Raw genomic sequence first — 25,304 nt, 5'->3', positions numbered from 1 at the left:
AATCAAATAAAAATTATGAAAAAAAGATTTGTAAAGGGATTGAGGAAAGGTTACTTTTAAATTACGTTTCAGATTCAGTTCTGAGAGGATTTGGTTATCAAATCCCAGATTCATAACTCACCCTCACGAAGCACACCATTCATTTCCTAGTCAAATAGGATTTGATTCATCTCATATGTAAGAAAAGGAACGGCACAAGACCCTTTGAGCAAAGCCCGACCCTGGCACGACAGCGAGGGCTGCTCAGGCGCTGTCCTGCAGCAGCAGGGCCCAGCACAGCCTCTGGGCACCCCAAATCCATCACTGACCTCTCCATCACTGTCGGATATAACAATAAACGCATCCACAAAACTGCGCTTCTTCTTGGCATTGGCTGCGTTCCTCTTCTCATCCTCCTCTTCCTCCCCATCCTGACCTCTAGACTCCAGGCCCTGTGTGGGCTTCTTCCTCCTCGGCATCCTTCACTCTGAAACAGAGGGAAAGATTAAAAGCCATTTGTTTCCTTCTGATTTAGATTTCCCCTAACAGTCATCCTTTTTTTTTCTTTTTTGCTATTTTTAGGCAAAAGACCCCAGGCACTGGAACCTTATTACAAAGCGTGGTGGATTTAGCGTTACTGGGAGCCACATGTACCAGTCACCACTCATCTAGTTAAGAACACTTTATTACAGTTGATTGCTAAAAAGGGGTTTCAGGGGAGCAGCAACACAGACTAAAGCTGCTCTGAATGCCTTGTTCCAAAGCAATGAGGCTTTCCTCTCAAAGCCTCAACAACAAACTCCTCCATAGCATCACTTTGCAGTGGGTCTCCCACTCTCCAACACAACTTCCCCTCCTCAGTCCCACACCATCACCAGAACAAAGCAGGCAGTGGTAGCAGATCAAGCTGACAGCTCCACACCAGACCAAGAAGCCACCACAGCACAGCCCTTTGTCAGCTTTTGTATTCAACGAAACCAGGGGGAAAAGCATTGTTCCTCCAAGGATGCTGGCCTGCCCTCAGCACCGCTCGGTGCACGGCTGCTCCAGCACTACAGACAGGGAAAACACAGGCACTGGCAGCAGGCAGGCTGGAAACAAGACAACAGGTTTATCTATCTGGCAGCCTGTGTTTCTGAATGAGCAGCAGCCTCCGGAAGAACTCCGGGCAGACATGCCCAAACCATTCACATTAACGAAGGCACTTAACAAGCAGCGAGGAACCTGCTGAGCATTATTAGCGCAAACCTGAGTGCTCTGTGCACACAGGTGCCCACACAGTGCAAGCTGGTACTTCAGCATCTCTTCTCTTGCCAGCCCAGAGACTGCTGGAGAGGGATGCACAGCAAGTGTTAGCTGCTTGGATCCAAAAGGGCTCGGAGGAGAGGACTGGGAAGAGATCTCGGTGAAGGAGAGCAGCAGGAAGGCACACCGAGTTAAATCACCCTTTCCTGTCTGTGTTTGCTGTTTGCCAGATAGCTCAACAACAACATTTGGTGCTTCCTGAACTGTGATGTAAAAGAGCCTTACAAAGCAGGCTGAGCATGACCAGCTCTCTTGAAGTTAGAATTAAACATGTGCAGAGAGTGGTTAAACAACAAGCCCCTCATTTCACACCAGAGAACAGCAGAGCTGGAAATGCAAGTCAAGTTGGCTGGTTCCCAGACCAGTGTCCTTCCACAGCATCACTCTGCTTTCCTTCAAGATCACTGAAATAGCTCAAATGTGCTGCTTAGATCTAAAATAAGAGGAAGAGAAGATGCAACAGAGACCATACATCACCCAGGATAGAGCCAAACCCTTCTCTATAACACCACAAAATTGCAAACAGACACTGTGTATAGAAACAGTAACGAGCAGGGAGTCCAAAATCCCCATCAGTGCCGAGAACTGCAGTGCACTGCTCCATCTACAGTCCGAGCAGCAAGGTGAGGAATAACATCTCTCCAGTCCTACTATCCACAGCATTCACAGGCTCCCTTGTCTCCCTCCCTCTGCAAAGGCATGCACACACACCCAGAGACAAAAGACCATTATCCTGGTGAGTCATGATTTGCACCGAAGGTTTGCTGAGCTCTCTGAAGGCAGAATATTGTACAAAGGGACTGCAAGGACCACTGCAGTCCCACAGTGTTTGTCTGCTTAGGAATCATAGAATGGTTTGAGTTAGAAGGGGTCTAACAGATCATCCAGTTTCAAGCCCCTGCCATGGACAGAGATACCTTCTACTAGACCAGGTTGCTCAGAGCTCCATCCAACCTGGCCTGGAACACTTCCAGGGATGGGGCAGCCACAGCTTCTCTGGGCAACCTGTCCAGGGCCTCACCACTGTCACAGGGAAGAATTTTTTCCTAATATCCAGCCTAACACTGCTCTTTGTCAGTTTGAAGCCATTATAGAAAGGGAAATAGAAATAAGCACTGCTTTTGGAAAAGCTCTGGCTCCTGCAAAACAAAGCTGTTCAGCTCCAGCTGAGCTGAACTCGGGTCCTATTGGAATATCCTCATTGTACCTTGTCCATTTTTTTATCTTTTGCTTCAAATGGTCTCTTTGCCCTCCCTGCCCAGGGAGATGAGCCAAGCCTCACACCCAGCTGCTGCATCTGTGGTGGTGGGGAATGCTCCCTTATCGTTGGAAAACCACTCACATGCACTACAAGGAGCACGGAGAGGCCCACGGAGGGTCACTGGTTTCAGAAAGGCAGCCTATAAACCTCCTTACCCTCATAACAAAAGAAACAGCAACAAGGAACTGCTGCCTCTTTTTTTTTTTTTTTTTAACATCCACACTGGTATCACCATCTCTCCTCTGACTCTGCGATACATCTTCTGCTCAGTGCTCTGTGCTAAATAAGAGATCACTGAGAAATATCAACTGAAGTTATGATGAGTCACCTACCTTCAACATTTAAAGGAGAGAAAAGAGGAGATGTAAGAGATGTAACCACACAACTCCCACAACGCTTCTGAAAATGAAGGGACTTGTGGCAAAGAGAGTCTCTGGAAATGTAACTAAGGGAACAAGACAAGTAAGAGATCAGTCGTAGCTGTGCTAGTCTGAGGCTGTGAGTAGGAGAGCAGTAATAGCTTTTATTAGATGAGCTGGTGTAGCTGAGGGAAGAAAACACGCATCAGAGCACAGCCCTCCTCTTCGTGCAGGGAAGTCGAGCATATATTGCTTTTAGCACCCTTGGAAAGGACAGTTGTCACTACCTGAGGGGATGATACCTGCTTTCAGACCCAGCAAAAAAAAAGGCCAAAGACTGAATTATCTAAAACTACATTTGCAGTTTGGTTCACAGACTCATTTTGCAGTTATCCAGATTTATTTTTTTTCCAACTCTGAATTTAAGAGAATTTCTTTGTAAACGCTCTGACAGCAAAGGTGACCTCCTGACAAGGGACTCGCACATGCCACGCTTCTCCAGTCACATTTTTAGGGATATCCTTGAAGATCCCCAACTTGTGATTATTTGTCATTTTCCCTCTCATCTATCATTTTGATGAATCAGAAAGCAATTACCGACAGAATAATTCTAAATCTTGACACTGCAGCTACAGACCTGCCAAGCTGTGACAGCTTGAAAAATGCTCGAAAAACGGAGCCAAAAAAAATGAATGACTCTCATCCCCGGATGAGTTCCTGAGCCGATGGAGACACAGGCTGTCGCTTTGTAAACAACTCCCCCGCCTCGGGAAGCAGAGCCCGCTCCCCGTGCTCAGGCGGGTCAGCACCGCACGCCTCCACGGAAATATCATCCCTGGACCCTCGGCTCGACCCGGCACGCAGGGCCCAGCTGATGCTCCGTGAGCAGGACACGAGGGCTGGCAGCGCCCCGGGGAGAGAGAAATTGTTTACAGGATTGATCCGTTTATAGAGCTGGCTCTTCGTGGAGGGGGCACGGGCAGTGCAGAGGCCACGCACGACCGAGCGCATCCGAGCTCTCGGGAGCTGCTCCCTGCTCCGGTGCCCTCGAGTCCCACGCGCAGCAACTCCCTTCTACAGGGACAGTCGAGGAGACAGCCGAGGGAGACATCCCCCCACACACACACTATGTGGGAGGAAAGTGACCCTGTCCCCAGAACACGCCCAGGGTCTCTCTGGCCCCTTCCCGGCCCGCTGCCTTCGGGCTCTGCAGGGAAAGTGATAGGGCTGGGATCAGGGATACCCAGCAAGCTGCGGAGAAGGATGGGGGTCCCAGGCAGGATGGGTGTGAGCTCTGGGGAAGGGGACCAGCCACAGGTGAGCAAAGCGGAGGGAGGGGAGTGTGCAGGGGCTGCCCCGGGAGAAGGGAGCCAGGCCTGGCAGGGGGAACAGGAGGGGCAGGAGCACCGTGGCCTTAGGGGATGGGGCCAGGGCAAAGCTGTGGTTTTGAGGTCCCCTCCCCAGGGGACAGCCCAGGAGGACTTCCAGGATATCTCCAGGTACTGCACCTCCAGGCAAGGAACAGGGGAACTGCCCTTGGCGGTGGGACGGGGGATGTCCCATCCCCAGGGGTCAGCGCTGGGGGTCGGTCCCGGGCCACCTGGAGGGGGGCCGGTGGTCACGCAGGGCGGGGTGAAGGGAGGGGGTCAGGCCCGGGGGCCACGGGTCGGGGAACGGCCCCGGGCGGGGGAAGGGGGGATCCCTCGCAGCCCCGGGAGCCCCGCGGCGGGTGGGCCCCGGGCGAGCGGCGGGGCAGCAGCAGGCCCCGCGGGGCACAAGGTACTCACCGGGCCTAAGCCGCCTCGCTGCCCGCGGCCTCCCCGCCGGCTCTCCCCGCACCGGCCCCGGTCGGCGGGTCCCGCACCCGCGCTCAAGTTGGCGGCGGAGGCCTCATTGCCCTCACCCAAGATGGCGGCGGCGGCTTCTCTGCGCCTCACGTGGCCGTCGGGGCGCTGAAGCGGGCGGCGCCATGTCCGTGGCGGGCGGGGGTCCCGCGGTGGGGAGAGAAGAAAAAACAGGAGGTCCCGCCTTTTTCTGAACCCGGGAGGCGCCGCTTCCTCCGTGGGGAGAGGATGCGGTCCGTCACTTAAACACCCACAAAGTCCGGCTGCTAGCGTGCCGCGCCCTTTTACTTATGCCCACAACCAACATGGCCGCCGCCGCGTCCCCCCGACGGGCGCGGCGCTCTCGCGGGAGGCCGCCCCGCCGTTGCTAGGCGCGGAGGGGGCTCTCGCGAGAACAGCGTGAGGCGGCGACGGCGGCCATGGCGGACGGGGACGGTAGCAACGGGGACGCTGTGGGGCCGCTGGTGGGCAAAGAGGCGGGTGAGGCGGCGGGACCGGGGGTGGCCGGGCCCCACGAGGTTCCCTGCAGCCCGGTCGGACCCCGCGAGGTGCGGGGCGGCCCTGTCCGGGCCGCCCCGCACCTCGCGGGGTCCCGACCGGGCCACTGACGCCCCCGTTCTGTGCCCCCCCCCCCATCTCCCCCACCCCACAGTGGAGCGGCTGATCCGGGAGAACGGACACATCTTCACTGAGGCGCAGTGTAAGGTGTGCAGCGCCCTGCTCATCTCCGAGTCGCAGCGCTTAGCGCATTACCAGGTAAAAGAACGGGGAGCATCCCCCCCGCCCCAGCCTGCCCCCCCCCCCAACTCCTGGGCACGGCGGGACACAGAGCGGGGCTTTCTCTGCTTTCCCCAGAGCAAGAAACACGCCAACAAGGTGAGGCGGTACCTGTCCATCCACGGCGGGGAGGAGGGCGCCCACGGGAAGAAGATGAAGCTGGAAGCGAAACAGGTGAGAGGGGGACTTGATTGCTGTCAGTCGGTAAGATCTGTAAATCAGTGACTGTAAAAGTGTGGATGATAAGTCGTGAGGAGTGGCTGAAGGAGCTGGAGGGGCTCAGCCTGGAGAAAAGGAGGCAGTTTAGACTTTATTGCTCTCTGCAACTCTCTGGCAGGAGGTGGTAGCCAGGTTGGGATCAGCCTCTTCTCCCGGGCAACCAGAAAAGAACAGGAGGAAAAGGCCTCAAGCTGTGCCAGGGGAGGTTCAGATGGGACATCAAGAAGAATTTCTTCATGGAAGGGGTTGTCAGGCATTGGAAGGGGCTGCCCAGGGAGGTGATGGAGTCACCATCCCTGGAGGTGTTTGAGGAACGACTGGATGTGGCACTCAGTGCGCTGTTCTGGTTGACAAGGTGGGGATCAGTCACAGGTTGGACTTGATGATTTCAGAGACCTGTTTCAACCCTAATGATTCTGTGATTCTGTGAAGTGTCTGAGAGGAGGATAGGACCAGATAGTGTGAGAGGATGGACCAGGCTCTACTCAGGGTTGTCCAGCAATAGGACAAAAAGCAACAGGCAGAAGCTGATGCACAGAAAGTTCTACCTGAACGTGAGGAAGAGCTTCATTCCTGTGCAGTGACTGAGCACTGGAACAGATTGTCCAGAGAGGGTGTGGAGTCTCCCTCACAGGAGATATCCCAGAACAGTCTGGATGCAGTCTGGTGCCACGTGCTCTGGGATGACCTTGCTTGAGTAGAAAGGTGGAACCAGATGACCCACTGTGGTCCCTTCCAACCTGACCCATCCTGTGAGTGCAGGACCCCTCAGGGCTGAATACGGCACAGCAGGACCTGCTGTTTAACAGCCTTGGGAGTGAATGAGGAAAAGACTCAGAAAGGACATTGTGAGAACTGAGGAGCTCAATGGCAGGTGTTTCACCAGCCTTTGTCCCAGCTCTTGCTGCCCTCCCAACTTGAACAGCCTCTGTGAGTATTTCTTCCCCATTTAAACAAATGCATGTTACCTTTTTTTGATAGTCTTGCTTGAAACGGCAGAGAAAAAATAGGAGCAACAGCTTGTGAGGAGTATTGTTGCATAACATCACACAGAGCACGTTGGGTTCACCATCCACAGGAATTCTCTTCCCAGAGCAATCCTTGTTTTACTTCTATAGGTTCCCTCAGTCAGTAGCTGAAGCCTGTTGGTCAGTAAAGGCCCTATGTTCCGTTCAGCCATCTGTCTGCCCCGTGACTCCCTTGGGGAAGAGATTCTACTTTTGTGATTGCTGCAGCTCTAATCCCTGACTCTGGCGTTTGCAGGGAGGTGGGGATAACGGCGGATGCCTTCGCACACAGTGTCAGGCTGGGAACTGCCTGGCGCTCCCTGCGCCGCTGGAGTCCTGTTGCAGATGACCCGGCTGATAGTGATGTTTGTGCTGCTCAGTTCACACCTTGCAGGGGATGAGGCTGCCTGGTCCAGTTTTGGCAGCCACACATTTAACCACGTCCTTGACCCAAACAGGCCAGGGTGGCCTCTACCCAGAGTGTTTGCCAGCAGGTTTAAAAACGGTAATCTGGTGCGAGAACACTCAGCAGTGAGAGAGAGGATGATGCTGCATCGTGGAAGTCCTACTCAGTCACACTTCTTAGCACCCAAGTGGCTCTGGCTACCTTCTCTTAGACTCTGAAGTTGTAGCGTTTCTTCTCACAGCCTTTTGTCAGACCCCCAAACCATAGTGTTTCTCCTCATAACCAGGAGGCTGGATGGGGTGAGCTGCAGAGGTCCCTCTTGGCCTCAGCTGCTCTGCGGTTCTCTGTGCACAGGACAGCAAGCAGGAAGGCAGCAATGGGGAGGACAGGAACAAGTGTTGTCCCATCTGCAACATGACCTTCTCCTCTCCAGCCGTGGCAACGTCTCACTACTTGGGCAAGACTCATGCCAAGAACATGAAGCAGCAGGCCCCCAAAGCAGAAGGTATGAGTGTCTGCAGCACCTTTGCATTGTCTGGAGGGGCTGTTGAGAGGTTTGTTGCACCCCAAGTGTAAGCTTTTGTGAGGGTGTGAGTGCGCTTTGCTATGAAATAGAGGAGGCCAGCAGCGCATGTCCACAGACCCGGCTCTGACAGCCTGCTCGGCGGGCAAAAAAGTTGTGTGGATTTTTGGTTTGCTTTGTTTGGGAGAAATGCAGCTGGATGTTTTAGTTCTTTGGAGCCTTTGCTTTTGGGTAAGACAGGAGCCTGCAGGAAGGGGTGGATGTGCCCTGAGCAGTCTGGTGCGTGCTTTTGCTTTTGGCACGAGAAGAGCTCTCTGATCCCTAGAAGGTTTGTTGCTCTGGTCTTCGGCACTGCATAGTGAGAGGCTGCAGGTTTCTCCCTCACACGGGAAGCCAGTTCCCTGGGTGGATTCACTGCGTCAGACATAGTCCTGTTCATGCTGTCTCTCAGGCAAGACTCCTCATGAACTCAATTCACAATCAACTCCTGCAGCTGCACGGTGCTTCCAGAAACCCACTGCCTTTGCTGTTTAGGGGTTTGTGCCCATGTTCTGGCTGGGGAATGGTAACAGCAGGTGGAACTCATTCGTACCCAGTGTTTCTTGAATACAGTCATGCTTATGTTAAGGAGGAATATGCAAATCTGTTGGATTTTTTAAACCCTGAAAGTTTTCCTGGCCTACTCTGACTTATCTTACCACATTTTTAAATTCTGCGGCATTACGGGAAGAGGTAGGAGCATGGTGAATTTATCAAGGTGTCTTACATTGTCTAGGTTTGGGGTTTAGGTATAACAGGTAATGAGTTTCAATGTGAGTTTAGGGGAAATAAAGTGACTGGTTTGTACCTCTGAGTTCTGTTACTGACCAAGAGTTTGGATCCACCCGACAGAAGCGGTGCCCCCCCAGAAACACCCTGCTGCTCTCCCCACCTCTACTGCATCTTCTAACGAAGAGAACAAGGACATTACTGACCCAGACAAGTTCTGTAGCCTCTGCCATGCCACTTTCAACAACCCCCTTATGGCAAAACAGCACTATGTAGGCAAGAAACACAGAAAACAAGAGACCAAACACAAGCTGATGGCGCGCTATGGCCGAACCCCTGACGCACCTGCATCGTCCTTCATGGGTGAGTTCTCAGCAGGGAGGCTGATAACCAGCTGGAGAGCAGGGTGGGAGAGCAACAGAATGTCTGACAGGCCTTTGGACAAGAGAGTCTGTGTGGAGGGAGCAGGGGAGAAATGCTCATGATGAGGAACTTGATTATACACCATAAGATTGATTTGGTTGTAACCCTGCAGCAGCAGATGTTTTAGGCTGTTGCTACTCATGACAAGCTTTGGGTTATGTTTTGTGATGTTGTTTAATCGGGGACGTGTCCTTTTTATTCTCTGTGCGGATAATCCAGGGATTTTGGCCAGTACTGTTTCTAGTTAGGTGATTGCATCCAAAATGGAAAGATGAAAGTGGCATTTGATGCTTAAAAATCGTCTTTGGGGGGGACTAGCCAAAGATGGAAGGAATAGGTTTAACTGCACCTGCTGCTTCAAAGCACATGAAAGCCAGAGAGATTTCTCCCTGAATGCTTTTCTGCCTCTGTGTGGGCACTTCCATCTGATGAACTAATGCAGCTCTCTCTGGAGCAAGCAGGAATGTGGGGAAAAAAAAAAAAGCAGAGCTATTAAGGAGGAACTTCGGGCAGACAGTTAAAACTCTTTTGGTTTATGATCTGCTGCTTATGAGCACTTGTACGTGATGAAAGCCCTCGAAGTCCAGTAAAAGCATTAGGAAAACTCCCTTGTTCCTCGCAGCAGCCTTCTGTTGGACCAGGAAGTCTTAGTGCCTGCTGGATTCTCAAGGTAAATAAGAAGCAGACAAGTCATCTTAAAATCTTCATCAAGGGCTTCTTTCTCTGTCGTAAAAACCCACACAAGCAGAAGATTAATTATTCTAATTCTTTGCAGGCCACCTTTAGATACCGGTAGCACTTATGACAAATGAGGCTCAATTAGCCAAGTAATGTTCTCTCCCACATTGTGGGAGATGGAGAAGGTGCTCAGTATCTCGTGTTACCCATCTGCTCTGCACCTAATTAGTGGGGTCTGATGAATGGTTCCACTTGAGTGTGACTCAGGTGCTGACAGCAGCAGGAGCCCCGGCCCGGGCAGGCTGGGTAGGTGGGCAGTGCCCTTGCCCATGTGATTGATGTGTCCCAGGAAGTGCCAGCAGAACCGGAGTACATAGAGACACATCTCCAGGGCACTTCAGCTGTTCTGGAGAGTTTCAGAGCCTGGGCTGTAATTGGGGGTTGATGGGCTGGGCTGGCTTTGCCCATCTCTGTGTGCCAACAGCCACACCTGTCCCTAAACTCTGCTGGGACTTGGCTGGCAGAGGTAAAGATGTGTTCTTTGCAGTGCAACACTGAGGTGTTTGTCTGCTTAAAGTCCTCTGGGAACCAGAAGTTTGGGGTACAGGAGTGCAGTTTAGACAACTTCATGCACACACCTGTTGGCTGGATTTGGCAACAGAGAGATCTTGACCTTGGTGGTGCAGGGAAGCAGACCTGAGGCTGTATTGGCTCCTCTGGCCTTTCCTGCCCAGATCCAGATCCAGACTGGAGTCTAGAATCTCTGAGGTGCAGCAGCCACATGGGGAAGTGTCTGTTGCATCCTGTGTTGTGCTTCCCACTCCGTGATTTGCTGCTCTGCACCCTTGGGATCCATGTCCTCTTTCACCTTAATGAAAAGTTTTCCCTGTGGGACTCCTGGGCAGAGCCCTTCCCCAGTGAGCCAAAATTCAGGAATGCTTAATGTCTTGAGGACAACTGCCTGAATTTTTCCCTGATAGAGAATCCTGTGCTGCCATGCTTGCCTGTTTAGTATCTGTGACCTCCTGAACTTCCAGTCCAGCTGGAGTTGTCATGTTACACAAAACCATTGATCCTGTCTAGTACAACTATTGTTGGAAACTTTTTTTTTTCCTGGCAGTTAACTGATCCGCTGACTGTAACCAAACTGCTTGAGGACAGAGCTTAATATCCTCAGTTGGCACCTCAGCAAGGCTTAGCAGAATGCTGCATTGTGGAGCTGGACATTGGGTGTAATCTCCTCTGGCTGTTTTTTTTATTGAAACGCTATGAGCTTACAAATTCAGTATGTCCCTCGTTCTCTGTTATGAGATTTCCAGATCAGGAGAAGTGAGAATGTGGGAAAAAAATGGAGTTGCAAAGGCAATATAGCATTAGGGTTGGGGTCCTAATGCTGAGACTTTTACTGTGTCTGATACTGTGAACTATTCACAGGGAATGTGTCTTTGTTGTTAATGATGAACAAACCCATGTTCTCTTCAGGAACGTTTTTTTGTCTTAATGATTCCCTCACAGTGACTGGCTGATACACGGTGGGGTAGTGGGATTGTGTGACCTCCCTGCCTGGTCAGACTGTTGACTTGTTAAATTTGTCTTTGTGTAGGGTTGTTCAACATGTGAGTGATTGATTGTCTCGCTTGTTTCTAAGTCAGGCACGGGGTTTGGCTGCGTGTGCTAACATTGCTGTCTGTTTCAGCCGGGAAGGGCTACCCCTGCAGCACATGTAACATAGTGCTGAACTCCATAGAGCAGTACCAAGCTCACATCAGTGGCTTCAAACACAAGAATCAGTAAGTAACATTCTTGTCTAAGTGTGTTTCCAGTCTCGCTGTTCAAATCAATGGCCTAAATATAACCTAAAATGCGGTTTTGAACGCATATCTCCAGCTGACTTCCAAGCAGAACAGCAGGGTCTGTGCAGGCGCTGTGTGTCCTGACACTGCTCCAGCAGCTCCCTCTGCAGACAGCCCGGCTGTGCTGCTTCCAGTTTCTTTTGGTTCCTGATAGTTCATCTCAGCACAGACATTTGCAGTGAGCCTAACACCCATTAAACATGGTTTCTCTTAACAAGTGAGGTTTTAATTTAATTAAGAACTGGCTCAGTGGAGATCTGCTTGCCATTCTAATCTCCCTTGGGGTTGCTTGTTGTAAAATTTGGCATAGAGTCAGCATGCTCCAGAAACCTGGACTATGTTCCTGAATTCGCTCTCACAGCTGGCAAGTTAAATAATGGCATCCCCTGCATATACGATTAATTGAAAAACATCGGTTTGCCAGGTGATTAATACCAAAAATACTTATTCTGGACACTGTCAAAGTTCAGATCTCTAATTTAAGAGCCTTCACTAAAAGAGGTGAATAATGATTCACAATAATGAACCTGGGTTGCTTAGAAAGCTTCTTAGAAGAAAGAGGTATTAGGAAACCCTACCTCAAGGAAGGACAGGCTCGTAACCAAATTTCCCAAAGGGCTCAGGAAGAAAACTGGGGTCTCTTGTTGCCTGTCTATGAAATAACAGCCCCATGGTCGGCTCTCTGGAGTACTTGATTGGAAGACTTGTGCTCCATCCTTCATCCCAGAAAAGTTTCAGCTCTCCAACAGCACAGCTAAATCAGTGAATAGGAAGTATCCCATTCTAGAGAGATAACATTGAGGATGTTCCCAGCACATACACGTGAATGTTCCCTTTAAGGACACCGATGTTGCAGCCACTTTTCAGAAAGCTGCTCTGGATTCAGCCATGCAGTCATGTTCCAGCTCCTGCAGCCTGCAGAGAGGCAGGATGCTTGCTTTGTAATGCGAGCTCTTTAGCAGTCCTTGAGCTGTGCTGTGGCTAATTCTGCCATGCTAAAGGTGTCTGTTTACACACAGGCACGGAGGGCAAGGATGCACTTGGAAGGTTTTCTGGCAAGTTGTTGCCTTGGCTGCAGTGGGCTGTTGCTCCGCTGACAGCCGTGCCTGCTGAGCAGTGATTGCAGCTGGCACATTTCAGAGCATTTGTGATTGTTTCCTTTTTTTCCTGTGTTTTCTCTTGCTCCCTTCGATGTGCAGGATGCCAGGAGCAGTGCCGGTTGTCGGACCGTTCCCACCGCAGCAGTATGTCCGGGAAGAGTCAACTGCCCCAGGAGGCTACAGTTACTTCAGCCAAGACTTCTAGAGCAAGTTGCAGCACTGTTCTTGGAGTTGTCGGTGGCCCCAGAACGCACATCCTTTGCCAGCCCACAACGGTTTCATTATCCCTCTGGATAAGCAAAACCCTACCCTCCTGTATGCACTCGTTGAGCAGAACGAGGACTGAATCTGTCAGGAAAAGGATCCAGCTGGAAGAGACTTGCTAGACAGCAAATACTTCACTCCCTTTAGAGTAGTTTTCATTGTGTAATTGCTTCCTGTGAAGGTGGGTGCGGTGTGAGAGGAAGTGTGTATCTGGTGTAAAGGAGGGTTTGGCAACAGGCTTGTAGTGGCCACCTCCTCCCTGTCCCCACTCTGGAGGGCTGCCCATCCTACTGCTGGGCTTCTCTCAGAGGGACAGCAGCCACCTGTGGGCACACCCGGGTGTGACGAGGGGAGCTAGAGCCAGGCTTGGGGCCAGAGTCACCCATATGCCCGAGGAGGCTGAGGGCAGAGAGTGGCCCCTGTTCTCAGGTGTGCCCTGATGCTGGCATGCTGCTGGCCCAGCTCTGCTCCTCCCTGCCCTGGGCCAGGGCTCTGGCTGCCTCCCTGGGCTGAGCCCCAGCGCTTCCCAGGCTGGCAGACACGGGGCAGAGCATGGAGCCGCCCGCCAGCCACGTCCACCATGGAAGCACCGCAGTCCCCTGCCCTCACCACAGCAGCTCTGTGGGGCCAGCTGCTGCTCCAGAACTGCAGGGCTGGGCCCCGGGGCTCCCCCTCAGCTGGGGGGAGCACAGCCCCAGCCGCAGCCCCAACCGCTGCCATCCCTTGTGGCCTCGCTGTCTCCAGCAAGTAAATCAGGTGCAGATGTGGAGTCAGGGCTGGGCGCCTGCTTGTGATTAGGGGCTGGGAGCATTGGGGTGGCCCCGTTCGTACCTCACAGCCCCCTGTCATGGCTGTAGCTCTCCTGGGGCGAGCCCCCAGTGCTGTACAGGGAACAGGGCTGGCAGGCAAAGCTCCTGCTTGCTTGGCCCACAGGTGGGCACCGTGGTTCCCAGCCCAGCACATGTGCCACGTTCCCAAGGGGAGCAGTACCCGTCCTGGCACCGTGCACCCTGTTCCCTGTGCCACCTGTGGTATCAGCATTCCCCAAACAGCCAGGATGGGAAGGGGTAACAGGACTGTAGCAGGGATGAGACATGGCACTGCCTGTTCTGCTACCAGGCCACCCCCACCCCACATTTTTCTCACTCAGCCCTCGCTGTCCCAGTCTGTGGGTGCTCCTGTGCCATGCTGTGGCCAAAGCCCAGGACCTCAGTGTCCCTGTCTTGCAGCCCCTGTGCTGGGCCTCACATTCTTGGCTCCTGAGAGGGAGCAGCAGGTTCATGTTTGCCAAGTTCTGCCTGGTTAAACCTTAACCAAGCTGGGTTGCTCCATCAGTCCCTCCCAGCAAGAGATAAGGTTGGGCAGGCAAGACTAGGGCCTGGTGGGAATCATTGCCCTGAGCCTGCCTGCTCACCTCCAGCACAGGACCCAGCCCATGCAGAGCACCCTGCCCAGCCTGGAGTGGCTACCCCTCTGCCTTGGTCCCTGCCTGCCTGCCTTGGTGGGTCCCCACGGATGTGAGTGCAGCAGACTGTGACCAGGCTGAAAGCTGCCATGTGGCCAGTGGTGCTGGATGGAGCTGGAAGTCCTTGTGCTGGGGCTCACCCCTGTGCTCCGGGGCTGGCCCCCTCCCTCTGCCAAGGGGTTCCTGTCACCCCAGCACATGGCATGAGCTTGCTCAGCCTCAGCTCCTGGACCCTGAACACGTATGGGGTACAGGGAACTGGGGCTCCTGCCCCTCAAACAACAGCTGTTCAGGGGAAGCCAAGAGAAACTTCCAGGAGGAAAGAGCCCCCCAGGCTCCGGCCTCCCAGGAGCTGGCGGTGCCGCGCGTGCTCATGCTGGCCGCAGGTGCCACCGCAGCGGGAGTGTCGGCGAGCGCTGGGGCCAGGCACAAGGGGCGGCTGTGTTCCCGCAGCTCCGGCTGCCTTCCAAGAGCAATATTGTTGGCACCAGGCAGGCTCCCTGCACCGGCAGTGCATACATGGGCCTTTCATGAGAGGAGTGGGGATGATTTACTGCCTGGGGGAAGGGGCAGGGGTGGGAGGATGAAGCTCCAGCACGCCAGTGCCTGGCCTCTCGTGTGTGCTCGCTGCCTTGGGGCCCCACACTTGTAAGCAAGCCCAAGGCTCTGGCCAGGGGTTCACCTCTCCCAGTTGGGCATGGGGCAGGGTGGGTCCCCCTGCCCTATCTGCAGGGCTATGGGGACACTCCCTCTCTGGGTACCCCACTGCATCTGAGTTGCTGGTGCCACAGTGATGGGAGCATTCCGTGAGCTGGGGAGACAGGAGCAGCAGAGAAGGGTGCTTGGGACAGGGGTGCTGTGCTGGCACAATCCCAGCTTGTTGAGCTGCTGGCGTGGCAGAGGCCATGGTGGTGCCGGCAGCGGGTGGCAGGCAGTGGGGCTGTGCTGCTGTGAAGGGCTTTTTGTTTTCCATCAGTTGCTGTTATAAATCAAGCCAGGCAGGCCAGCCCCAGCCCAGCACTGCCCCATGGCAGGGAAGCAATGGGTTCCCAGCCGCCCACAGCACCATCCCACCAAGTCCCAGCCTGTGCCCAGCATTGCCCTGGCCCAGCATGGATGCTTGGTGTGACATGGAAGTGCCAGCACTGGTCTCTTTGCCCTGCTTTCACCCAGCATCAGGGAACGCTGGAATACAGGGGATCTCTCTGTGCCCATCCCAGGCTGTGGCTCCCACAAGCTCCCCAGAGTCCCAGCTCTCCCTGGTGTTCCCAGCACTGGGAATGACCCCTTCTCTCTGGTTTTAATTTGGTTTTGGTTCGAATTGAGCTGAACCCAACATTTTTCTGTGCTTCCGGCACGCTGTGAACTCTGCAGGGGCGGGCGCTGCTCCGTGAAATTGATGTTCTCGTCCGCTTCACGCGTCTGCAGGAATGAACAGCTGCTGGGAGCTGCTGGCCCCTGGGACTGCTCTATGCACCTCTGCACCCCAGGGGGGGACCAGCACCCCAGCAGCATGGGGGAACAGTGCTATGGGAGATCGTTGCACCAACCAGACCTCACAGTGAAGCCATGTCATGCTGAAAGTTGCTGGTTTGGCATGCTGGAGCAGTACAGATGTGGCTGTACTCTGGCACCGGCAGTGTGGCCCTACAGGGTAAGGGGTGGCAGTGACAGTGTGTCCCACTCACACAAACTCAGCCTCCACACCAGGCATGGACAAGGCTGCATATGGAGCTCAGCATGACCCTGGAAGGTCTTGCTGGAAAGCAGAGAGGTGGTGAATCAGATGGTGATGCAGCGATAGAGAGCAACGCTAGGACCAGACCCTGGCCATGTACTGGGGACACCCCCCTTGCTGGCAGCAGGATGCTCAGGGGAAGGTGTGACTGGGGACCACACCAGGTCAGTGTGTGAGGCCAGGCATCCCCTAGTGCCCAAGGGTCCTGCGTGGGCAGGTGGGCAGCATGGCCTGGGCAGGGTTGGGTCTGCCCACCCCGGCACAGGCAGTGGCACGGGGAAGGTGAGGACATAGTGTTTATGGGTCGGATTAGGCCACTCCAACGCTGGCTCGCAGCCTCTCGGTGTTTTATGACGCTCCGTTATGGGCTTCTAATGAGGGTCACAGCCGCTTTATGGCACTGGCAGCGATAACGCTACAACTAATTACGGCGCAATTAGCGTGCGGGCTGCCGGGTACCCAGCAACGCTCCGCGCTCAGCCCGGCCAGGGCAGTCGCCGGCGGGCACTGCTATCGGGCGCGCCCTCGGCATCCCGGGGCCGAGGTGGTCCCGCTCCCAGCAACTGGGGTGCCACGGGGCGAAACGGGGGTGGCCTTGCCCCCCCCCGACCCATCTGCTGCTCTCCACGCAGATGGGGTCTGCCTGGGAGATGGCACGGGGAGCAGCCCCGGGTGTTTTGCAGTCCCAAGCGTTCCCACCCTCCGGGGGATGGTGCCGCGGCGGGGCCCGGGGGCCGCCTCTAGCTGTTGCGGGGGGGTCCGGGGTCGGTGCAACCCCTCACTATCCGCCCAGCCCGGCCGCGGGTTGGTTTGCAGAGGAGCCGGAGGAGCGGGGCCGGTCCCCGTCCCCCCCCCTCCCCGCGCCTCCCCAGCGCTCCGGGCGGGGCCGCTGTAACCCGAGCGCACCCCTACAAAGTGCCCGCGCCCCCGCGGCGGCGGCAGAGCGGGGCGGGAGCCAGCCCGGAGCGAGCCCCAGCGCTGCCTGCAGCTGGAGCCAGAGCCGTCCCCGGTCCTGCCGCCATGGGGCCGCGGTGCAGGGCGCGGCGGCGCTGAGCCCGCTGCCCCCGGACTTTGCCCGTGCCCTCTCCGCGCAGCGCGGGCGGCTCCGGCGCGAGAGTCCGTCACCACCGGTAACAACGCGACCCTCACCTTCGGGACTATTCGGGATCCCCCACCCGGGACATTTCCCCCCCCTTCCTGGAATCTCCACGGTCCCCCCCTCCCCCGGTTAACCACCTCCAGCGCCCTGACGGGGCTGCCCGTGGCAGGAGGGGTCGTGTTCCCGGCACCCAAACGGGGTGTTCCCCCCTCTCCGTGCCCACTCCCAAGGGCGGGAGGCGCTGGAAGGGATCTCAAACTGCCCGGGGACACCCGTTCTCTGCCTCCCCTCCATGCTCACCCACTCTCGCCGTGCGCCGCTGCTCCCCGGTGCCCCGGGACGGGAGGGGGCTGCTCGCCCCTGATCCACTCACCCGGCCCTGCCTGTCCCGCAGGGTGGAACCCCCCCTCGCCGGGGGGGCCTGGAAGATGCGGCCCCTTTTACAGGTCGTGGCAGGGCTGCTGCTGGCGGCGGCTGCCCGGGGAAAGGCGATGGAGCCAGGTACGGTTACGGGGGGCGAAGCGGGGCCGGGTAGTGGTGGGAGGCGGGGGGCTGCTTTCTGAATACTTTCCCCATCCCAGATGGGCAGCGATCCCAGGGTTGGGGGTGCGAGTGCTCGCCCTGGGCACGCAGCCCCAGCACTCTGCCTGCGGGGTTGGGCTGGCGGGAGCCGGGGACATGGCACGGGGACCGAAGAGGAGGTGTGGAGGCTGGGAGGAGCAGGGGTGGCTCCAGACAGGCTGTCCCTGTGCCGCGGAGGCTTGGCTCGCTCGGTGGATACGCGTGGCAGAGCGGGGTGGCGTGACTGCCATGGGCTGTGGCAGTTCTGTGTGAGGTGCGGTCAGTGCCTCGCCGGGGTGGGTAGGGGAGGAGGACGTGTCCCAGGGGACTAGAGGCCTAGCTACCCCACATCCCACCCGTACTGGCCATACAGAGGGCTGGGGACGCACTTGTGACCCCCAGGCCACTGCACGAGGGCAGTCGGGTTGCACTGGTATTGCTGTTCTGGCAGCCGGGTGATTTCTGCCCTTCATGTGCACACGCTGCTGCTGGCAATGGGCAGGCAGGGCCCTGCTGCCAGCCTGGGCATCTCCGGGGACAGCCAGGCATAGGGGTCCCAGCCGTGCCTGGGGCACGTGAAGGTCCAAGGATGGGTGGCTGGGTGGGTTTGGTGCTGTGTTGAGTGAAGCAGAATGGGCTGGAGCACCTGCGCCACTGGGAGTGGTGGAAGGATGGTGCCATGTGTGGCCTTGGACAGGGACATGCCGCTGGGGAAAGCATGTCCCAGTGCCCTAGGGCAGAGTCCAGCCCTCACCCGCCTCGGGGTGGCAGAGCTGGGCACCAGGCTGTGTCACACCACAAGTTCTCTGCACTGGGGGGGGCATGTGGTGTGGTCCTGGGAGGGGTGAGTACCAGGGTGGGCACTCACCGTGTCTCTCCAGAGCTATTTGAGAGCCCATTGCTGGAGTCAGAAGAAGAACATGTCCTGCTGGACCCGGGCAATGTGCTGAAGCTGTACTGTGATGCAAACCAGAGTGGTGCCAGTGTGGTCTGGTACAAGGAGTCTCGGCCTCTTGTCTCGGGAGGTCGCATCCATCTCCGGCAGAGTCTGCTGGAGATTTCGGAGGTTGCCTATGAGGACTCAGGGCTCTACGTGTGCCGGGCACGGGGGACTGGGGAGATCCTGCGCAATTTCACCATCTCCGTTGTGGGTAGGGGCCCTGGCATTGCCCAGCAACCCCCAGGGCAGCAAGGCAGCCACTGCCCACCCGGCCCTGCAGGCAGGGATGTCCCTCTCAGTCCCTTTCCTTTTGCAGACTCCCTGGCATCTGGTGATGATGATGAAGATAGTGATGGGGACAGTCCCCATGGAGACCGAAATGAGGAGCCCATCTATGTGCCCAGAGGTCAGTGCCATGCCAGGGCACTGCAGAAAAGGGCAGCTGGGGCAGAACCAGGGGCATGGGGCACTACTGCCTCCCGCTCCCAGCACAGGCGGCTGGGAGCAGCCCCTTTGCTGCCCTTTGGCCGCCTCCCACTGTACATCCCACATGTCCACAGCTCCTTACTGGACTCACCCACACCGGATGGACAAGAAGCTGTATGCAGTCCCTGCGGGGAACACAGTGAAGTTCCGCTGCCCGGCCTCGGGCAGCCCCAGCCCCAGCATCCGCTGGTTCAAGAACGGACGCGAGTTCCGGGGGGAGCACCGCATTGGGGGCATCCGGGTATGGGCCAGCTCCCCCATCACACCTCCCCTCCTGGGATCCAACTCCCCCATCTCACCTTTCTGCCTTATCTTCCCCCCTGCAGCTCCGGCACCAGCACTGGAGCCTGGTGATGGAGAGTGTGGTGCCCTCTGACCGCGGCAACTACACTTGCCTGGTGGAAAACAGGTTTGGCAGCATCCGCTACAGCTACCTCCTGGATGTGCTGGGTGAGGGCTCCTCGACACAGCACCGGTCCAGGCTCCCGCCACGCCAGGCAGAGGGTTCGGGGTCAGGGGACAGGAGTGGAGGAGCTTTATGGCTTCTCTCTGGTGCAGCCCACATGTCCCTTGCACCCCAGGGACGTGGGATGGAGACCAGGCTCGTGTTGCACTGGTCTGCTGTAGGGCTGGGAAAGGGCTCTCTGTGGCTCCATGGTGGGTGTAGAGGATGGAGAGAAAGGAGCCCCTGCTCTGGCCACCGTGTTAGTGACACCACTCTGCTCCCTCTGCACAGAGAGGTCCCCACACAGGCCCATCTTGCAGGCTGGGCTGCCCGCCAACACCACAGCCCTGGTGGGCAGCGATGTGGAGTTCTTCTGCAAGGTCTACAGTGATGCCCAGCCCCACATCCAGTGGCTGAAGCACATCGAGGTGAATGGCAGCAACTACGGTCCTGACGGGGTCCCCTACGTGCAAGTGCTCAAGGTAAAAAAGGGCTGGAAGCACCCACCCTAAAGTGGTGACAGGGGTGCACAGAGCCCCCCTAGGAAGAGGGATGCTGACCATCCATCCCACTCCCTGTCAGACTGCAGACATCAACAGCTCTGAGGTGGAGGTGCTGTACCTGCGCAATGTCTCCGTGGAGGATGCTGGCGAGTACACCTGCCTGGCAGGGAACTCCATCGGCCTCTCCTACCAGTCTGCCTGGCTCACTGTCCTGCCAGGTAGGGAGGGGGTGCTGGCGTGGGGTCTTGAACACCAGCACGCAGAGGCCGTGCCTCAGGCCAATTCATTCACTCCCTCCAGAGGAGGAGCTGGTGCGGGAAGCTGAAGCCCCTGAGGCCAAGTACACGGATATCATCATCTACACCTCGGGCTCACTGGCTGTGGCCATGGCCATCATCATTGTGGTGCTGTGCCGGATGCAGACTCAGTCAAGCAAGCAGCACCTGGAGCCCATGGCAGTCCACAAGCTCTCCAAATTCCCACTCATCCGACAGGTGGGTTGATGAGCTGGAGCCCTGTGGGCACAGGGGGACGGACCTTGGTGACCAACTGGCTCCACAAGTGCCACTTGTACCTGTCACACCTTACCCTGCTGCCAGCCTTGGGGCTGCCCCTCCCCATTGCCTCCTATGGCTCCAAGTGAGGGCCTCTGTGCAGCACTGTTGGGACTCTCTTTGGCCCTGGAACATGGGGCAGGATAGCTGAGGTCCCTTGGTCTCCACAGTTCTCCCTGGACTCCAGCTCCTCCGGGAAGTCCAGCACATCCCTGATGCGCGTCACTCGTCTCTCCTCCAGCTGTGCCCCGATGCTGGCTGGTGTCATGGAGCTGGACCTGCCCCTTGATGCCAAGTGGGAGTTCCCCCGAGACAAGTACGATGCCATGTGGGGCAGGGACTGGGGGCTGTTCCCCCAGCTGTCCTGGGGACAGCAGCATGTGGGTGACAGATGGGGAGGTCTCTGGCTACCACCAGACACCTCAGTACCTCTGTACCCTAGGGCACTGGGATTCAGCTTGGACGGAGAGGGGCAGTCACACTGCCTCTGCCCCTCAGGGTTCATCCATGTGGTGGTGGGGAGTGGGGCCCTCCCTGTGGTCCCTCACGGTTCTGCCTGTCCCTGCCAGGCTGGTGTTGGGGAAGCCCCTGGGGGAAGGCTGCTTTGGCCAGGTGGTGCGGGCAGAGGCTTATGGGATCGACAGAGACCGGCCAGACAGAGCCGTCACCGTGGCTGTCAAAATGCTGAAAGGTAATGACTCCTGTGCCAGTGTCCCGGGAACAGAGGTGGCATCAGTGCCAGGCTGGAGTGCCACCCAGCTGGCATGGTGACACTGCCCTCCTTCCCCAGACAATGCCACTGACAAGGACCTGGCTGACCTCATATCTGAGATGGAGATGATGAAGCTCATGGACAAACACAAGAACATCATCAACCTCCTGGGAGTCTGCACGCAGGACGGTGAGGGGCCTGTGCGGGCAGGGTTCAGACAGGGCATGGAGTAGGACCAGGGGATGGGGGCTGTTGGGGACAGTGGCCAACTGGGAAGGGACAGGGCAGGAGCTGAATTAGTGGCTGCCCTTCCCAGGGCCACTGTACGTGATTGTGGAGTTTGCTGCAAAGGGCAACCTGCGCGAGTACCTCCGTGCCCGCCGCCCCCCGACACCCGACTATGCTTTCGACGTCACGGCAATGCCTGAGGAGCAGCTCTCCTTCAAGGACCTGGTCTCCTGCGTCTACCAGGTGGCCCGTGGCATGGAGTACCTGGAGTCGAAGCGGGTAGGTCTGGCACAGCGCATGCAGGCTGCTTGTGCTGGGCACAGCTGGGGAGAGCATGGTGGTGACAGAGGAGTGGTGTGTCCCCAGTAAACCTGCTGTCCCTGTGGAGAGGGAGCCCCGCCCCTTCCCACAAGCTGTCCAGAACCTACCAGCCCCATCCAGCAAAGCTCAAGGCAGTATCTCCCTAGAAATGTGGGGCTCAAAGCCTGACCCACCTCCCAGGGACTGTTTGTGTCCCTGCAATGCACCTGTCACTGCAGAAAGCCTGATGAGGGGGTGGCCCCACCACTGCAGAAGTGCTGGGGGATGTGTGGGAGGGAAACAGAATCTCTGGGTGTGTGGAGGGGACATACAGAGCTGGAGCCACCCTCTCACACCCCTGTGGGCAACGGTTCCCCCCCAACAGTGCATCCACCGTGACCTGGCTGCCCGTAACGTGCTGGTGACAGCAGAGAGTGTGATGAAGATCGCTGACTTTGGCTTGGCCAGAGATGTCCATGACATCGACTACTACAAGAAAACCAGCAATGTGAGTGGGGGTCCTGGGAGACGGGCACAGGGACCCCCAGCCAGGGCTGATCTGAGCAGGGGGTTGCTCTCATAGGGTCGCCTGCCAGTGAAGTGGATGGCACCAGAGGCCCTGTTCGACCGTGTCTACACCCACCAGAGCGATGTGTGAGTCCCGGGGGAATGAGGGTGTGTTGTCTGTGTGGGACAAGGCAGCACTGTGGAATTATGCACATAGTGGAGGGTCCCCATGAGTAGGATGGAGATGGTCCATGGGGACAGCAGCAGTGGGGCACATCTTCCCCCAAGGTGATGCCACCCTCTGCCATCCCAGCTCCCACAGCACTGCAGGGTGCAGAGGGGGGCAAGCTGAGGAAGCACCCTTGAACATGGCTGACTCCCCCTCTTTGCCATGTGTGATCCTAGGTGGTCCTTCGGTATCCTGATGTGGGAGATCTTCACTCTGGGGGGCTCCCCATACCCCGGCATCCCTGTGGAGGAGCTTTTCAAGCTGCTGAAGGAGGGGCACCGCATGGACCGGCCATCTAACTGCACCCACGAGCTGTGAGTACTGGCCAGGTGGGCAGGCAGGGGGCACAGTGAGACCCCACTAACACCGCTTGCCCCCCAGGTACATGCTGATGCGGGAGTGCTGGCACGCCGTGCCCTCGCAGCGCCCCACCTTCAAGCAGCTCGTGGAGGGGCTGGACAAGATACTGGCAGCTGTTTCGGAGGAGGTGAGAGGTGGGGGGTCTGCTGGGTGTGGGGGTGGGCAGCGTGGGCACTGACAGCACTGGTGGTGATGGCACCATCCCTCCCTGCAGTACCTGGACCTCTCCATGCCCTTCGAGCAGTACTCACCCTCCTGCGAGGACACGGCCAGCTCCTGCTCCTCCGACGACTCCGTCTTCACCCACGACCCTCTGCCCCTGGCTCCGCGCCTCTTCTCCTACCCAGCGTGAGAACTTAAGGGCAGGCAGGGAAGGGTGATGCCAAGGCTGCCTCTGCCCTTGCAGGGAGCAGGTCCAGGTTTCTGGCTCTGAAAGCTGCAAGGCTCCCCAGGAGGTTCCCTGCTTTGTCTGGGGTGAGCAGTGGGCAGGCAGGGCCCTGAGCTGCAATGCTGGGCCAGGGTGTCCCTCTCTCCTGGCTCCGTTTGGGCACTGAGCCATCAGTCCTGGATGAGACCTGCCTGGTATTGTTTGGCAGTGGGAGCTAGATCCTGTCCAGGTGGGAACTGTGTGGGATGCCCATGGCATTGTCCAGGGAGATGGGCTTTGGCCAGTGCTTTGGTGGAAGTGTCTCTGGGTGGGAGCCCCACAGCTGCTGGGCTCCTGCTGCATCTGTACATAGCCACAGAGATGAATATTTATGTACGTGAAATATCAACCTGATAAATTATTTTTTTGGAATAGACCCCAAGAGCGCAGTTTCTGGGCTGCTCCTAGGGGGCAAAGGGCTTGCATAAGCTAGGAAGGCAGGTCGGGGCTGCCTCCTCCCTGCCTGCTCACCCCAGCCAGCGCAGGGGTCTGTGACCATTCCAGAGGGACACGGAGGCAGTGCCACAGGTGCAGGAAGCGATGTCCCCACTCCTGTGCCTCCAGGCCCGCTCCGGCACAAAGCACCCTCGCATCTGTTCCCCATTAGCCACTGCTGCACTAAGCCACCGTGAACTCCGCTACCAGCATCGCCCTGAAACCGATCCCCCAACTGCCGCAGCTCCCAGGCTGGGAAAGTGCTCTGGGGCCCAGCCCTGTGCACTGGGACCCCTGCATTCCCCCTGCCCAGGCCAGCCCCAGCACTTCAGATAAAAGTGAGTTATGGGCTCTGCATTGTCTCCCCAAAGCCCCCTCACCCCTGGGAACACAAGTTGGAGGTCTCCAGCCCTGGCTCTGCTCTCTGATACCTTCTTTGCTCCCCACTGCCCCGTGGTGCCCATCAATGACAGCAGCGTGGGCAGGGAGGGCTGCAGCTGTCTCACCCCCTCCTGCCAGCCCACTCCCTGGGTCTAGGGTTTCATCTAGGGCTGGGCTTTGCCGGCCGTTAGCCCCAGGATCTGGTTTCCTCCTCCAGCTCCCAGCTGCCCTCACAGCCCCCCAGCCTGGAAGCTGGCTCTCCCACCCTGGAAGCTGGCGCTCTGGCACAGCCTACCTCAAACCAGCCCAAGGGGATGGCAACTGGCAGGTGCTTTGGGGCAGGACCTGGGCCTGGAGCAGCTGGAAAGGGACTCCTGCCTGCTGCTGCGATGGTGCTGGGGTCTGGGATCTTAAGGGGCACAGACTGTGCGACTCGGCTCAGCTGTGGGTGCTGTGCCTGTTGTGCATTGTATGCGCTGGGGAGCCTGGCATCCTGGGGTTCCCTCTGTGTCACAGGCCCTCGCAGGGCTGCTGGGGGGATCCCAGCCCCACTGACATGCTTGCAGCCTCCATCCCCAGCCCTGCTCCCCTCTCTGCTGGAGCCAGCCCCCCATTCCAGCACGGCCAGCGGAGGCAGACAGCCCCCTGGCAGGTGTGAAACCTGCCTGTCCCGGCAGCCTGCCTGCCTGGGAAGGATCCCAGCTGTCCGATAATGTGCCAGAACCAATGCATTTTGCACAGCCCTGAATGGGGCATTCACACCCTGAAGGGCAAACTGCCCAGTCTGCCCACGGGGACTGCCCAGATCCCAACTGGGACTGGGACTGAACACGGATGGGTGCATGGACAGGGGGCTGAACCCCAGGGGGCTGCACTCAGCTTGCCCCTACCTCCCTCCAGACTGGAGTCTCCATGCAGGGGACAGCACAGGGGGCAGGTAGTTCTTGCTCACCCTGCACTGCTCATTCCCTGGAAAACAGGGCCACAGCCTCTTTCACAGGCTGAGGTGTAGGTGGGTTTGCTAATCTTTAATGCCAGGTGGAGGGGGCACAAGGAGACATTGTGAGCAGGGACCTGCCACCTCCTGCCACAGCCTCACTCTGTCCTTTCTCACTTAGTGACTTGCTGCAGGTGCAGGCAGTGCCTTCTCCCCACAGCCCAGTCCCCA

At 57.2% G+C, this 25,304-nt stretch overlaps 3 protein-coding genes across 10 annotated transcripts in view; 2 read left to right on the top strand and 1 right to left on the bottom strand.

The window, feature by feature from the left end:
• UIMC1 (ubiquitin interaction motif containing 1) overlaps positions 1-17,489 on the bottom strand; it is a 52,489-nt gene extending 35,000 nt beyond the window's left edge. For 4 of the 5 annotated variants that reach the window (XM_050311864.1, XM_050311867.1, XM_050311866.1 and 1 more), the window contains exons 1-2: positions 4,692-4,818; positions 309-466 (exon numbers count right to left, since the gene is read on the bottom strand). In XM_050311864.1, the coding sequence (XP_050167821.1) occupies positions 309-458 (150 nt within the window). In that variant the 5' untranslated portion in view covers positions 459-466; positions 4,692-4,818. Of the gene's footprint in view, positions 1-308; positions 467-4,691; positions 4,819-17,368 lie in introns of those variants that run through there. The other variant, XM_050311865.1, reaches the window with a different exon arrangement.
• ZNF346 (zinc finger protein 346) lies at positions 5,151-12,912 on the top strand. Its single transcript, XM_050311874.1, has 7 exons — positions 5,151-5,228; positions 5,401-5,504; positions 5,604-5,699; positions 7,512-7,662; positions 8,572-8,811; positions 11,246-11,339; positions 12,602-12,912. Exons 1-7 carry the CDS (start codon positions 5,168-5,170, stop codon positions 12,705-12,707), a joined length of 852 nt encoding a protein of 283 aa, XP_050167831.1. The 5' UTR covers positions 5,151-5,167; the 3' UTR covers positions 12,708-12,912.
• FGFR4 (fibroblast growth factor receptor 4) lies at positions 16,773-23,696 on the top strand. Of its 4 annotated transcripts, XM_050311869.1 has the most exons (18): positions 16,773-17,099; positions 17,463-17,569; positions 18,511-18,780; positions 18,886-18,975; positions 19,130-19,296; positions 19,382-19,505; positions 19,792-19,982; positions 20,083-20,221; positions 20,304-20,497; positions 20,728-20,873; positions 21,127-21,248; positions 21,348-21,458; positions 21,586-21,776; positions 22,183-22,305; positions 22,381-22,451; positions 22,710-22,847; positions 22,915-23,020; positions 23,108-23,696. In XM_050311869.1, exons 2-18 carry the CDS (start codon positions 17,497-17,499, stop codon positions 23,243-23,245), a joined length of 2,394 nt encoding a protein of 797 aa, XP_050167826.1. In that variant the 5' UTR covers positions 16,773-17,099; positions 17,463-17,496; the 3' UTR covers positions 23,246-23,696. The 4 variants fall into 4 exon arrangements, with proteins under 4 accessions (XP_050167826.1, XP_050167830.1, XP_050167828.1 ...); XM_050311873.1 differs by lacking the exon at positions 18,511-18,780 and having other exon boundaries at positions 16,776-17,099; XM_050311871.1 differs by lacking the exon at positions 16,773-17,099 and having other exon boundaries at positions 17,108-17,569.
• The last annotated feature ends 1,608 nt before the right edge of the window (positions 23,697-25,304 follow it).

This window comes from Myiozetetes cayanensis, unplaced genomic scaffold, assembly GCF_022539395.1.
Source record: "Myiozetetes cayanensis isolate MyiCay16 unplaced genomic scaffold, myiCay2020 scf17, whole genome shotgun sequence".
NCBI classification, from domain to species: Eukaryota; Metazoa; Chordata; class Aves; order Passeriformes; family Tyrannidae; genus Myiozetetes; species Myiozetetes cayanensis.
The sequence above is the reverse complement of the archived record's forward strand: the minus strand, read 5'-3'. Positions and strand labels throughout refer to the sequence as shown.